The sequence below is a fragment of the Phyllopteryx taeniolatus genome, chromosome 4, assembly GCF_024500385.1.
Source record: "Phyllopteryx taeniolatus isolate TA_2022b chromosome 4, UOR_Ptae_1.2, whole genome shotgun sequence".
NCBI lineage: Eukaryota > Metazoa > Chordata > Actinopteri > Syngnathiformes > Syngnathidae > Phyllopteryx > Phyllopteryx taeniolatus.
The window spans coordinates 13930298-13943444 of NC_084505.1; the positions used below are offsets into that span (position 1 = coordinate 13930298).

A 13147-nucleotide genomic window follows, 5' to 3' on the forward strand; every position below is an offset into this window, starting at 1 on the left:
CAATCTAAAAGAGCAGGAAAACATGTATTTTGGGGCTTTTATTGCATGATTAAATTTCTAACCTGCTTCTTTCATTGTATTTGGAGAGTGTTGACCGTCTCAGCCTCTCTCCATAAATGTGACCAAAATCCATTTTTAGGGCCTTGTTTTTAGGGTGTGTGTGTAAGGCGCTTTAGGGGCTGCAGGGTCGCAATTTCAAGAATAAAGTGAAAAATGGGAGTGGTTTCTGATTATGTCTCTTCACTTTCAGAGCACTGTCACTGCACCATAGAGCAAGGCATGACTCGAAGACATGAATTTTTTTCATAAAAAAAGCAACACACATATGGACATCATCGCGAACCAAGTAGGCATACTAATCACATTGCTGGTGGTTAATTGTGCTGTATTATGATAATAATAATAACAATAGTAATAATAATAATAAGAATATGTATCATTTAATTGAATTGACTAGTTGTTAGTTGGTTGTTTCACAATTCACAGATACATCTACCTCCTTATTTTGCTCAGGATCATGCCAGGGAACTGAGCCTATCCTTGTGTAGTAAGAGTGAAAGGTGGACTACTCTCCACCCTCGATCTCGCACCGGTCAATCACAGGGCGTTGAATGGGAATTGAATACCATGTCAACTGCACTGAAGTCAGCTTTCTGAACTACAAAATTACCAATGGCTGCATATTAATAAATCTATAAATGCAGTATGTGTCATGAGCTGCCCTGCAGTACTATTGTTGGAGCCTGGGTGGCGCTTTGTGCCCTCTCTCTCCCCTCCCCTCTCTTTCTTTCCAGCGACTTCCTCGGCCGCGCGTGCACCTATCACAAATCAGCCCTCGTTACCACCTGCATTTAAGCCTGCCCGAAGGCCTCTTAATACTCCCGCGGTCGCGCAGCCGACAACGCCTGCATTGCATCACGTGACGGACGAATTGCCCCGCGCAGCACCTCTGCGTAGCTTTCAAAACACCGCGCGTGGGTTGTGCTCGAGTATAAAGGCAAACTATGCGAGGGACAGCCGCAGTGACGTCAGCGCGGTCGCCGTCCGAGCGAGTATAAAGAAGCCTTGATCCTGGAAATCCTCGCCAGAGTATTGTAGCTTCTCCAACGGTACAACGGCTCCCCATTGTCCAAGTAAGCTACGCAATTGATTATCATCGTTCTGACCTCCGTGTTTTACCTTGTCCTCGGTGTTTCCTCCGTGTCCCTCGTCAAGTGGATTTATGCCACCTCTCCGCCACGCCAGCCGCCAGTCCTCGTCACTGCCTGCCACGCAATCTCTGCCTCAACAACCGCCAGCGCATCTAGAGGACCATCCCCATCTCCCTTTTCAATAAACTGTTCATCACAACCTCTCAGCCTCCTCCTGCTCTTGGAGCCAGTCTCAATCTGTTTGTGACAATAGGAACTCAAAGACGAGCCAGATGTTCATTTACCAACATCCACTTTCTAAGAAATGCAGGTATGTTTTCAAATCATGCACTCTCACTTAAACTGTATCAACACAAGCTTATGCAGAAAAGGCTATGGTAACAGCAACAGTCAATTGAGCTACCCAAAACCAGCGTTCAAACGGTTTGTTTGAACGCAAGGCTTTTTGGTTACCTGCTAGTCTAGCACGGCTGATACCTGTTGCACGCACACAAACATTCCTGCACTGAGGACACATCAGGCCACCAACATTACCTATGCATAGCCACACATGCATAGCCAAACCCCACAGTCAGACAGTTTGGGAAACACAAAACAGGTGTCTCACCACAAAGGCACACACAGCATACTCCGCCATTCACCAATCCTGTTTACTCGTGACCATCGCCACTCTGCAGCAGTCGCGCCATCATTCCATAGATTCCTCTGTAATGGCACCATTTTATGTGCTTTGCTACAAGCATTCATCCAGGTATAAGGATGTGTGAATGACAGCTAAATTTTGTGTATAAACAAAGAAAATGGGCAACTTCTACATTAAAAGAGAAAGATGTTTTATATGTGAAAAAGGGCTCAGTACAAAGACGAAAAACAAATCTCCATCAACTAAATGAAGTGTTAATACAGTACCCTACAGTCTTATTGGTGCAACACTGCCATCTGCAGACCATTGACAATTATTCAGTTTGCCGTACAAACCTCTGCAAACCAATTTCAATACCAATGCCATTTTGTCAAGACAATCGTTAACAAAGGATTCACTCTGCATTTGTTTGACCTGGAAGAGAAGAGGGTGCCCTGCCAAGATGTAATTACAGACTTTGTGTATTCGGCTAAATGCGTGGTTTCCTCCCACAGACCAATCCAAAAGCTAGGCCAACAATGTGAAATTTAAAATGTCTACTGTTTGGATTTGTATTATGAGTGTCATGGTCCTGCTTCTCTGCTTGTGTGTTCCGACATTTTGTCTTTGTTGCCACCGTCTCCCAAGTGAAAGTTGATCTGTGGAGCCTCCTGCATCGCACCTGCTGTCAATGACTATCAATCAAGCTGGGTATTTAGGCACAGCAGATGAAAGATGCCAGATTATTGCATTGCTTTTCACCATTTCCACACATGTTCCTTGTCTATTGTTCATCTTCCACCAGCAAGTCTTATTTACGGTCTGTTCTTTCATTCTTTATTTGCAACTTCTGTGATTTTCTGAGATGCTTCAGGAGAAGCAGTACAGAAAATGGACAAAAAGCCGTCTTTAAGCCAAAGCAGTACTCGTTAACGATCAATGGGTGGTGGTAATGCACTACAATATCACAATTTGCAGCCGCAGTTGAACAGGAAGAAGACTAAAAGTATTGCGCAAATAGGCTGACGTCATTACTCGGCGACACGTCGAGCCTCTGGCATTTGTCAATGACAGGTTGCTTTCATTTTCTATGCCTTGTTTGATAACTCGGATGGTTGGAGCAGGAAACAGGCGAGCATGCATAGAGCCGCATACACAGTATTACATGACTGGACAAACAGGGCCGTCCCATTGACTGTACGGCGCAGCTCAAAAAGCAGAGGTAAACAAGCAAGCAGTTTACCGCTAACGGTTAAAATGCTGCGCATGTTAAAAACAAACGTCCTAATATACTCTGGCTCAGTTGTCTATTTTTACCAATAATAATAAGATATTTTCTGCACATGTGTAGCATAGTAGAGTAAGAACGGGTTGTTTCAGAAGTTTTCATCGTTGGGAAAGTGTAGACTAGTAGTAGCAGAGGGGAAAGAACAGCTTCATGGGCGGGGCCATACCTTGGGCTGCGAGAGCCATAAAACTGCCTCAAAATAGCAATGACGCGCCTTCTTTAAGGTGAACCTGTGTGTGTGTGTGTGTGTGTGTGTGTGTGTGTGTGTGTGCGTGTGTGCGTGTGCCTGCGTCTTCATATGCTGCAGCGTTCCTGTGGAGCTCACGTGATTACAGTGTGGTCCCGCCCCCGCGTGACAGGGCAGAGAAGGAGATGATCGACCGCATCCTACGTGTGGACCATGCTGGTGAATATGGTGCCAATCGCATCTATGCCGGCCAGATGGCGGTGTTGGGCAGGTCTCATACTGGAACTCTCATCCAGGTAACAGAAGAAAAAGAGATGTCATAATGCAGTTAGAATTGAATGTGAATAGAGGTCAAACCGTATGAAAATGTTATCACAATTATCACCAAAGTTATCAATATTATCAGTATTGTTGTGATCTTACTAAGACAAATGAAAATCACAGACATGTTCCAAAGACATTGCACATTTATATTTTGAGTGCAAAAAATTTACATTTTGTTTTACATTTAAAATAGTTAACAGCAACACCCAAACTGAATTTTCACACATGCAAGACCCCAAGAAATGTTCTTACAATGATTAGGATGACACTGACATCCAGTCCTGCTCACCATTATTGGCACCCATAACGTTTAAGTACTAAATGCAGAATAGCTCCTGATTCCTGATCTCAATCCAATTGGAAAATCTTTGGAAGGAGCTGAAATCTGCCATTGGGGAGAAGAACTATGCAAATGTTCACTAGCTTGAACAAATTGCAAACGAAAAGTGGGAGAAAATACCACCTGAGAAGTGCAAAAAGCTTAGAGATGGTTACAAGAAACGTTTGGAGGCCGTTATCACTGCCAAAGGGTGTGCAACCAGTATTGCTGTACATGCTGTTTTCAGATTTTGTATTTTTTTCCTTTGAAATTACAATGTCTGAGGGGGGGGGGGGGGGGATTCTCTTTGTTAAATTACTTTGGAACTCCAATTAAAAGATCCTGATGATAAAAGTTTGGTACATTTCCATTTATTTCTGAAGATATACAGGTTATGCAAAAGATGAAGGGGTGCCAATAAAGATGAGCAAGACTGTATTTCATAGTGGTGGGAGTCTATTTAAAGTTTTGTTTATAGAATATGTTTTATATATATATATATGTATGTGTGTGTGTGTGTGGTGAGCACAAATTGGAAAAATGTGATTAGATTGCTTTGATTTAAAACAATCTAAATAATTGGGGTTTTCTTATTAATTCTCATTTTAATCAAATAGAAATATTTGACACAATTAACAATGTTTCACTCTTCAGGCGGATTTTGGTCGATGAATAAACAAATGTAAACGCGTACAACAATCAAAAATTATTTTCTGTCACGCGCCATGCAAAAACAGATTACAGTAGAGCCAATTTTAACAAAGTGAAATTATAGAAATGTGATTTCAAAATGAATTTTGAGCTGACAGTATTCGCAATGAGCCATATTCAAGCTTTGAAATAATTTGCCAACTTAAGCACACACTCATCTGATAGCCGTTTGTACTTGAGGCTCCAAGACTGTCTTGACTTTTGTCTGTCATTTGAGGGCCAAAGTCAGGGATCCCTTCACTTAATGATCACACTGTAGTTTATTAGTAAAAAGGAGAATAATGTCACTGGACATAAAGTTGTTCGTGTCTCTAACTTTCATTTTGTGTAAAGCTGTTTTTTTATTACAGGAAATGTGGGATCAAGAAAAAAAACACCTTGAGAAATTCAATGAAATACTTGCTGAGAGCAGAGTTCGGCCAACAGCACTGTTACCTCTTTGGAATGTTGCTGGCTATTTATTAGGTTAGTACAACTTGTAAAAGTAAATAATTTTAACATTGAACAAAAATGTGATATTCCCTAAGTGTGAAGTGGTATGCTTTTACCTGTATTACATTTCTAATTAAATGTGACATTTTCACCTGTTGCAAGTAATAAAATACCGACATCATGTGTTTCACCACGAATCAAACTTGTTGTTAAAGGTGTCCTATTATGTCGCTCGGCTTAAACAATATTTTATTATTATGTGATGATGCTTTTAGCAAAGTTGTAGTCTCCTTAAGTCGTCAACGGGTTTGTCATGCTGCTACTCTTCTATAGGGGCCTCGACAGCAATGTTGGGCAAGGAGGTTGCCATGGCCTGCACTGTGGCAGTGGAGGAGAGCATCTCTGAACACTATAACAGCCAGATAAGAACTCTGATGGAGAAGGATCCTGACAGATATACTGAACTATTAAAAGTGAGTGCTCTCTTTTTGTGATGATATGCCGCTGTCCGCCACAGATATTTCTTTGTGCAAAGAACACAGGCCACCAGTTTATTTGATTTCCTTTCACATTTACTGTGTTTAACAGTACTAGTGAAGCCTCATTTTATGTACATGGCAATTTTTATTTTCAATCATTCAAATTTGGCAGGGTTGTTAACAGCACTCTTCTCTGATATGTCAAATTTAGAAGACGTTCACGTTACAGGGACTTTAGTTTGTCTTTTTAAACTGTTTCACTTTTAGCCCATTTGAACAGCAGGTGGCAGTACTACTTCTCTACAGCAGTGCAACTTTCTGGATTGAGAAAGCAACATAGACGGACAGATAACACATTTAAAAAATGTTAAAGCATTGTATGAAGTCACAATGGCTCTGTGACAATGGCCAGCTTCAAAGATAACTTAAATTAGTGTGAAACAAATGTCTTTGACACCCAACCCTAATTAAAGTTTTGCTACAGCTCCTAATCTTACTGAGCTGCTTAATTGCTGATTAATTAAAAAAATAATTATGTAATAGTTACGACACCAGTGTAGTGTATATTAGTCGAATAAAAATGTTATTAATTTAGACGAAAAGAATGAGTTGGAAGCGACGCCTGCGTTACTTCTGGTTTAGCGTCATTTTAAATTACAGCATTATAAATCAAGCAATCAAGGAAGGGGGCACCATGTCACTTTTTAGAAGTTTAAAACTTCAGGACAAACTGACGACAACCTTTTTATCAGTCTCGTAATCTGAAGGTTGCTACACTTTCTGAAGTTTTGATAAGCGTTCTAGACGGCCAGAGATTTCTTTCCTCGAACCCAAACACACACAACAATGCAGGTCGTGAATTTTATGGAAAATTTAATGATCTAACATGGGGAAGCTACAGGGAAACAATACAGACAAAACACAAAACAAACAAAATACAGACGAACATTGGGAAAGGAAACTGACTTGTGGAAGTCTTCAATCTCATCGAATGGCAATGACCTATGGGGTCCCTCAAGGGTCAGTTCTTGGACCCCTCCTGTTCAGCCTGTATATCTTACCCTTGGGTCAAATTCTTCAGAACTTTAATTTTGACTATCAGAGCTATGCAGATGATACACAGTTATATCTAGCAGTGTCTCCGGATGACTACAGTTCAATTGAGGTGTTGTGTCACTGTCTAAAACAGATGCATATCTGGATGAGACAAAATTTTCTTCAATTGAACCACAAAAAAAAACTGAGAATTGTTTTTGGCAATAAAGAAAAGAGGATTGCTGTTAGTAAATACTTGGAGTCACTCTCTTTAAAAACCAAAGACCAAGTCCAAAACATTGGTGTTCCGATAGATTCCGACCTGACTTTCAACAGTTATATCAAATCCATCCATTTTCTGAGCCGCTTCTCCTCACTAGGGTCGCGGGCGTGCTGGAGCCTATCCCAGCTATCATCGGGCAGGAGGCGGGGTACACCCTGAACTGGTTGCCAGCCAATCGCATTGCACCATACAAAGAAACAACCAGTTGCACCCACATTCACACCTACGGGCAATTTAGAGTCGTCAATTAACCTACCACGCATGTTTTTGGGACGTGGGAGGAAACCGGAGTGCCCGGAGAAAACCCACGCAGGCACGGGGAGAACATGCAAACTCCAAACAAGTGGGGCCTCTCTGTCAGGGAAGCAGCCCGAGCTGGTGTGTGAGGTCGAGAAGTTCTGACTAGATATAGTCTGACTCGCCTCCACGCACAGCTTGGGCTCTGGTACCAGTCCTCTCGAGAGGGGTTGGACTCTCTTCCACTCTGAAGTTGCCCACGGTGAGAGACGCCGAGCAGGTGTTGGTATACTTTTTGCTCCCCGGCTCGGTGCCTGTACGTTGGGGCTCACCCCGGTGGACGAGAGGGTAGCCTCCCTCCGCCTTCGGGTGGGGGTGACGGGTCCTGATTGTTGTTTGTGCCTATGCACCAAACAGCAGTTCAGAGGACCCACCCTTTTTGGAGTCCTTGGAGGGGGTGCTGTAGAGCGCTCCCGCTGGGGACTCCATTGTTCTGCTGGGGGACTTCAATGCTCACGTGGGCAATGACAGTGAGACCTGGAAGGGCGTGATTGGGAGGAACGGCCCCCCCAATCAGAACCCGAGCGGTGTTCTGTTATTGGACTTCTGTGCTCATCACTGATTGTCCATAACGAACACCATTTTCAAGCATAAGGGTGTCCACACGTGCACTTGGCACCAGGACACCCTAGGTTGCAGTTCAATGATCGACTTTGTGGTCTTGTCATCGGACTTGCGGCCGCATGTCTTGGCCACTCGGGTGAAGAGAGGGGCGGAGCTGTCAACTGATCACCACTTGGTGGTGAGTTGGCTCCAATGGTGGGGGAAGATGGCGATCCGACGTGGCAGGCCCAAACGTATTGTGAGGGTCTGCTGGGAACGTCTGGGGGAATCCCCTGTAAGAAGGAGTTTCAACTCCCACCTTCGACAGAACTTTGCTCATGTTCTGGGAGAGGCGGGGGACATCGAGTCCAAGTGGACCATGTTCCGCGCCTCCATTGCTGAGGTAGCCGACCGAAGCTGTGCCCGTAAGGTGGTCGGTGCCTGTCGTGGCGGCAATCCCCGAACCATCAACGGTGGACACCAACGGTGAGGGATGCCGTCAAGCTAAAGAATGAGTCCTATCGGGCCTTTTTGGTGGGACTCCTGAGGCAGCTGAAGGGTACTGGCTGGCCAAGCGGAATTCAGCTCTGGTGGTCGCTGAAGCAAAAACTTGGGCACGGGAGGAGTTCGGTGAGGCCATGGAGAAAGACTTCTGGATGGCTTTGAGGAAATTCTGGTCCACCATCCGGCGTCTCAGGAGGGGTAAGCAGTGCACCATCAACACTGTCTATAGTGGGGCTGGGGCGCTGCTAACCTCGACTCGGGACGTTGTGAGCCGGTGACGAGAATTCTTCGAAGACCTCCTCAATTCCACCGACACGCCTTCCCATGAGGGAGCAGAGTCTGGGTTCTCTGAGGCGGGCTCTCCTATCTCTGGGGTTGAGGTCACCGAGGTGGTTAAAAAGCTCCTTGGTGGCAAGGCTCCGGGGGTGGATGAGATTCGCCCGGAGTTCCTCAAGGCTCTGGATGTTGTAGGGCTGTCCTGGTTAACACGCCTCTGCAACATCGCATGGACAACGGGGACAGCGCCTCTGGATTGGCAGACTGGGGTGGTGGTCCCCCTTTTTAAGAAGGGGGACCGGCGGGTGTGTTCTAACTACAGGGGGATCACACTCCTCCGCCACCCTGGTAATGTCTATTCAGGGGTGCTGGAGAGGAGGGTCCGTCTGGAAGTTGAATCTCAGATTCAGGAGGAGCAGCGTGGTTTTCGTCCTGGCCGTGGAACAGTGGACCAGCTCTACACCCTTGGCAGGGTCCTCGAGGGTGCATGGGAGTTCGCCCAACCAGTCTACATGTGTTTTGTAGACTTGGAGAAGGCGTTCGACCGGGATCTTGCTCTTTCGGTCACGACCCAAAGCTCGTGACCGAAAGAGCAATATATATGTATATATATTTATTTATATAGCGCATTTCATACAAAAGCACCTTTTGTATGAAATGCGCTATATAAATAAATTTGCTTTGCTAAGTCATTATAAAATTAATCGACTGCTATTTTGATAATCATCGAGACATTGTTAAAATTTGTCCAAACGTTTGGAATTTCAGCCTTTCATTAGTAAGTATTCCCAGATTTCTGTAGTCCTCCATGAAAACAGGCTAACTTAATCATAATCAATTTATGTTTGTGCATTTTTTGCACCATCAATTTGAAATGTTCTTTTTGAATAAAGTGAAGGAAATAAAAAAGTTTTGATATGTGATTCATCCATTAATTAACCAGATAATTGACAGATTAATTGATTATTAAAATAATCATTAGTTGCAGCCCTAAACTTGACACTTTTTAAAATTATAACTGGTTGCAGTTATTGAAATTACTGATTACTGACCTGCTAGTTTGAAGTCAGATTTAATGATTGGCATTAAAGTCATCTAATCTAAGTCGACTGGGTCATTCAACTATTGTGTGTGTGCGTGTGTGTGTGTGTATTTAGGTTTTAAAAGAGTTCCGAGATGACGAGATGGAGCATCACGATATTGGATTGGAACATGATGCTGAATCTGTAAGTATTGGGATCTGTTGGAACAGTAATGTAGCTCAATATCTACAGTGGATTTAAAAAGTATACCCACCCCTGTTTAATTGCCAGGTTTTTATGATGTAAAAAAATGAGACCAAGATAAATAATTTCAAAACTTTAAAAACCAAAAGTGGAGGGAATTATGAACTGGTCCAAATATCAGTCTGTGTTAGCACAAAACATTCAGGTTTCTGCTAGAAGGCTAAAGATGAAGAGGAACTTTTGTTTTCTGCAAGAGTGGGCAAATATTGCCACATCAAGATGTGCCACACTGATCAATTACTACCCAAAAAGACTTGAGTCCTGTAATAAAAGCCAAAAGTACTGCAACAAAGTATTTGCTTGAGGTTGTGCATTATTATGCAACCAAATAATTGTATTTTTTTTAAATATATAATTTTCCCCTTAAAAATTTCCGTTTGTTTTTCAGTGTATAGGTTATATGTGGAAAAGGTGGAAAAGGTTTTGAAATAATTGATCTTGGGGGGGATAAATTACATAAACTGCATTTGAACAGGGCTGTGTAGACTTTTTTATATCCACTGTATTGGACTTTTAAAATGGTAATAAATTAGTTTTTCTTGAGCTAAATTTTGTGCTGTTTTTGTCATTTTGTCACACTCTACACATTGACTAATGTTATTACTTTCCTCTTGATTTAGGTACCTGGATACTGGCTACTTAAAAATGCTATCCAGCTTGGGTGCAAAGCTGCAATTTATGCTTCTCAACATGTGTAACTTTTTATATTAAAAAAAAAAAAAAAAAACTTTGCTTGTTTTAATACTTTGAATGGTTTTGCAGTTCCAATATTATGGCAGACATGATCTTTAAGCTCTCCTGCAAAATGTCTTAAAGTTGGGAATTCATTTTTCCAGTATGATGCCCCCTCCATCATACTTTTCAGTTGGTACGGAAAGTATTCAGACCCCCTTACATTTTTCACTCTTTGTTATATTGTAGCCATCATTCATAAAATGCAGCCATAAAATCATTTGTCCATTTTTCCCTCAATGTACACACAGCACCCCATATTGAGAGGAAAAAAAAAAAAAAACGTTTGTAAAAATGTTTGTAGATTTATTAAAAAAGAAAAACTGAAATATCACACAGCCATAAGTGTTCAGACCCTTTGCTCAGTATTTAGTAGAAGCACCCCTTTGAGCTAATACAGCCATGAGTCTTTTTGGGAATGATGCAACAAGTTTTTCACACCTGGTTTTGGGGATCCTATGCCATTCCTCCTTCCAGGTTCTGTCAGGTTGGATGGTGAACGTTGGTGGTTGGATGGTGAACGTTGGTGGACAGCCATTTTCAGGTCTCTCCAGAGATGCTCAATTGGGTTTAAGTCAGGGCTCTGGCTGGGCCATTGAAAAACAGTCACGGAGTTGTTCTGAAGCCACTTCTTCGTTATTTTAGCTGTGTGCTGAGGCTCATTGTCTGTTTTGAAGGTGTACCTTCAGCCCAGTCTGAGGTTCTGAGCAATCTGGAGAAGGCTTTCATCCAGGATATCCCTGTACTTGGCCGCATTTATCTTTCCTTTGATTGCAACCAGTCGTCCTGTCCCTGCAGCTGAAAAACACCCCCACAGCATGATGCTGCCACCACCATGCTTCACTGTTGGGACTGTATTGGACAGGTGATGAGCAGCGCCTGGTTTTCTCCACACATACCACTTAGAATTAAGGCCAAAAAGTTCTATCTTGGTCTCATCAGACCAAAGAATCTTATTTTCACCAACTTGGAGTCCTTCAGGTGTTTTTTTAGCAAACTCCATGCAGGCTTTCATGTGTCTTGCACCAAGGAGAGCGTTCCGTCGGGCCACTCTGCCATGGAGGGTTGCAGTGATGGTTGACTTTCTAGAACTTTCTCCCATCTCCCGACTGCATCTCAGGAGCTCAGCCACAGTGATCTTTGGGTTCTTCTTTTCCTCTCTCACCAAGGCTCTTCTCCCCCGATTGCTCAGTTTGGCCGGACGGACAGCTCTCGGAAGGGTTCTGACCGTCCCAAACGTCTTCCATTTAAGGATTATGGAGGCCACTGTGCTCTTGGGAACCTTAAGTGCAGCAGAATCTTTTTTTAACCGTGGCCAGATCTGTGCCTTACCACAGTTCTGTCTCTGAGCTCTTCAGGCAGTTCCTTTGACGTCATGATTCTCATTTGTTCTGACATGCACTCTGAGCTGTAAGGTCTTAGACAGGTGTGTGGCTTTCCTAATCAAGTCCAATCAGTATAATCAAACACTGCTGGACTCTAATGAAGGTTTAGAACCATCTCAAGGATGATCAGAAGACATGGACAGCACCCGAATTAAATGAGTGTCACAGCAAAGGGTCTGAATACTTATGGCTGTGTGATGTGTGTCTGTGTTTCATGCGACCAACAAAAAATAATCTTAAACACAGGAACATTGGCCTTCTGAAAAGTGTATTAAAGTAATATGCCATGAGTACTTTGTTGGGCCTCCTTTTGCATTAATTAGAGAATCAAGGCGGCATGGCATGGAGGTGATCAGCCTTTGCCACAATTCCTTACGACCGTCTGCATTTCGGGTTTTCTAATCCCTCATCTTTCTCTTGACAATATCCCATAAATTTTCAATGGTGTTCAAGTCACTAGAGTTTGCTGGCCAATCAAGTATTGTTATTACATAGCTATTAAACCAGGTATTGGTAGTTTTGGCTTTGTAGGCAGGCCCCAAATCCTGCTGGAAAAATTCATTGTCTCCAAAAAGCTCATCGGCAGCTGGAAACGATGATCACACGAATCGACGTCACTTTTCTTTGTATAGTGGGGGAGGTAACTCCCCCACTATACAAGAAGAAGAAAGTATATGCCCCAGCCCGTGACATCATGGGGCTGTTTTAGCCCTGCCCACAAAATCAGGAATATTTAAACGGTGAAAAAGATGCTTAAGCTCTATCACAACAATTCAGCACTATATTTTTTTGTCTTTGCGTACGTTTTCAGCGCTTGTCATCAAGCATATATATTATTTAAAACAAAACACTGATATTTGCTTCGTGCCACTTTAAGCTAAGTTATCACCTACCTATCTCTCTCTCTTAACAAGCTGTCGAACAACCGGCTTCGGTCGTGACTCGTGAACATCTGTGCGGAGGTACAGAAAATGGATGGATGGACGGATGAGTGGAATAAGTATTTGATCCCCTACCAACAATAAAGAATGTTGACTCCCACAGACTATTTTTCTCACTTTAAAAAATCTAATATACACTCGTTAGCTATATGAAAGACAGCTGTCTGAGCTTGTTACCTGTATAAAGACACCTGTCCACAGAATCAATCAATCAATCAATCAGACACCAACCTCTCCATCATGGGGCAAGACCAAAGAATTTTCTAAAAACATCAGGGACAAGATTGTAGACCTGCACAATGCTGGAATGGGCTACAAGACCATTGGCAAGAGGCTGGGTGAGAAGGAGACA

The 13147-nt window shown here is 43.0% G+C and overlaps 1 protein-coding gene across 2 annotated transcripts; it reads left to right on the forward strand.

Annotated features, from left to right (window-relative positions):
- The first annotated feature begins 2451 nt into the window (after nt 1–2451).
- Nucleotides 2452–12750, forward strand: coq7 (coenzyme Q7 homolog, ubiquinone (yeast)). Of its 2 annotated transcripts, none has more exons than XM_061769749.1 (6): nt 2452–2593; nt 3369–3544; nt 4953–5067; nt 5368–5507; nt 9609–9677; nt 10358–12750. In XM_061769749.1, the coding sequence occupies exons 1-6, from the start codon at nt 2509–2511 to the stop codon at nt 10433–10435; spliced, it is 663 nt and encodes a 220-aa protein (XP_061625733.1). In that variant the 5' UTR covers nt 2452–2508; the 3' UTR covers nt 10436–12750. The 2 variants fall into 2 exon arrangements, with proteins under 2 accessions (XP_061625733.1, XP_061625732.1); XM_061769748.1 differs by lacking the exon at nt 2452–2593 and adding an exon at nt 2600–2995.
- Nucleotides 12751–13147: the final 397 nt, after the last annotated feature.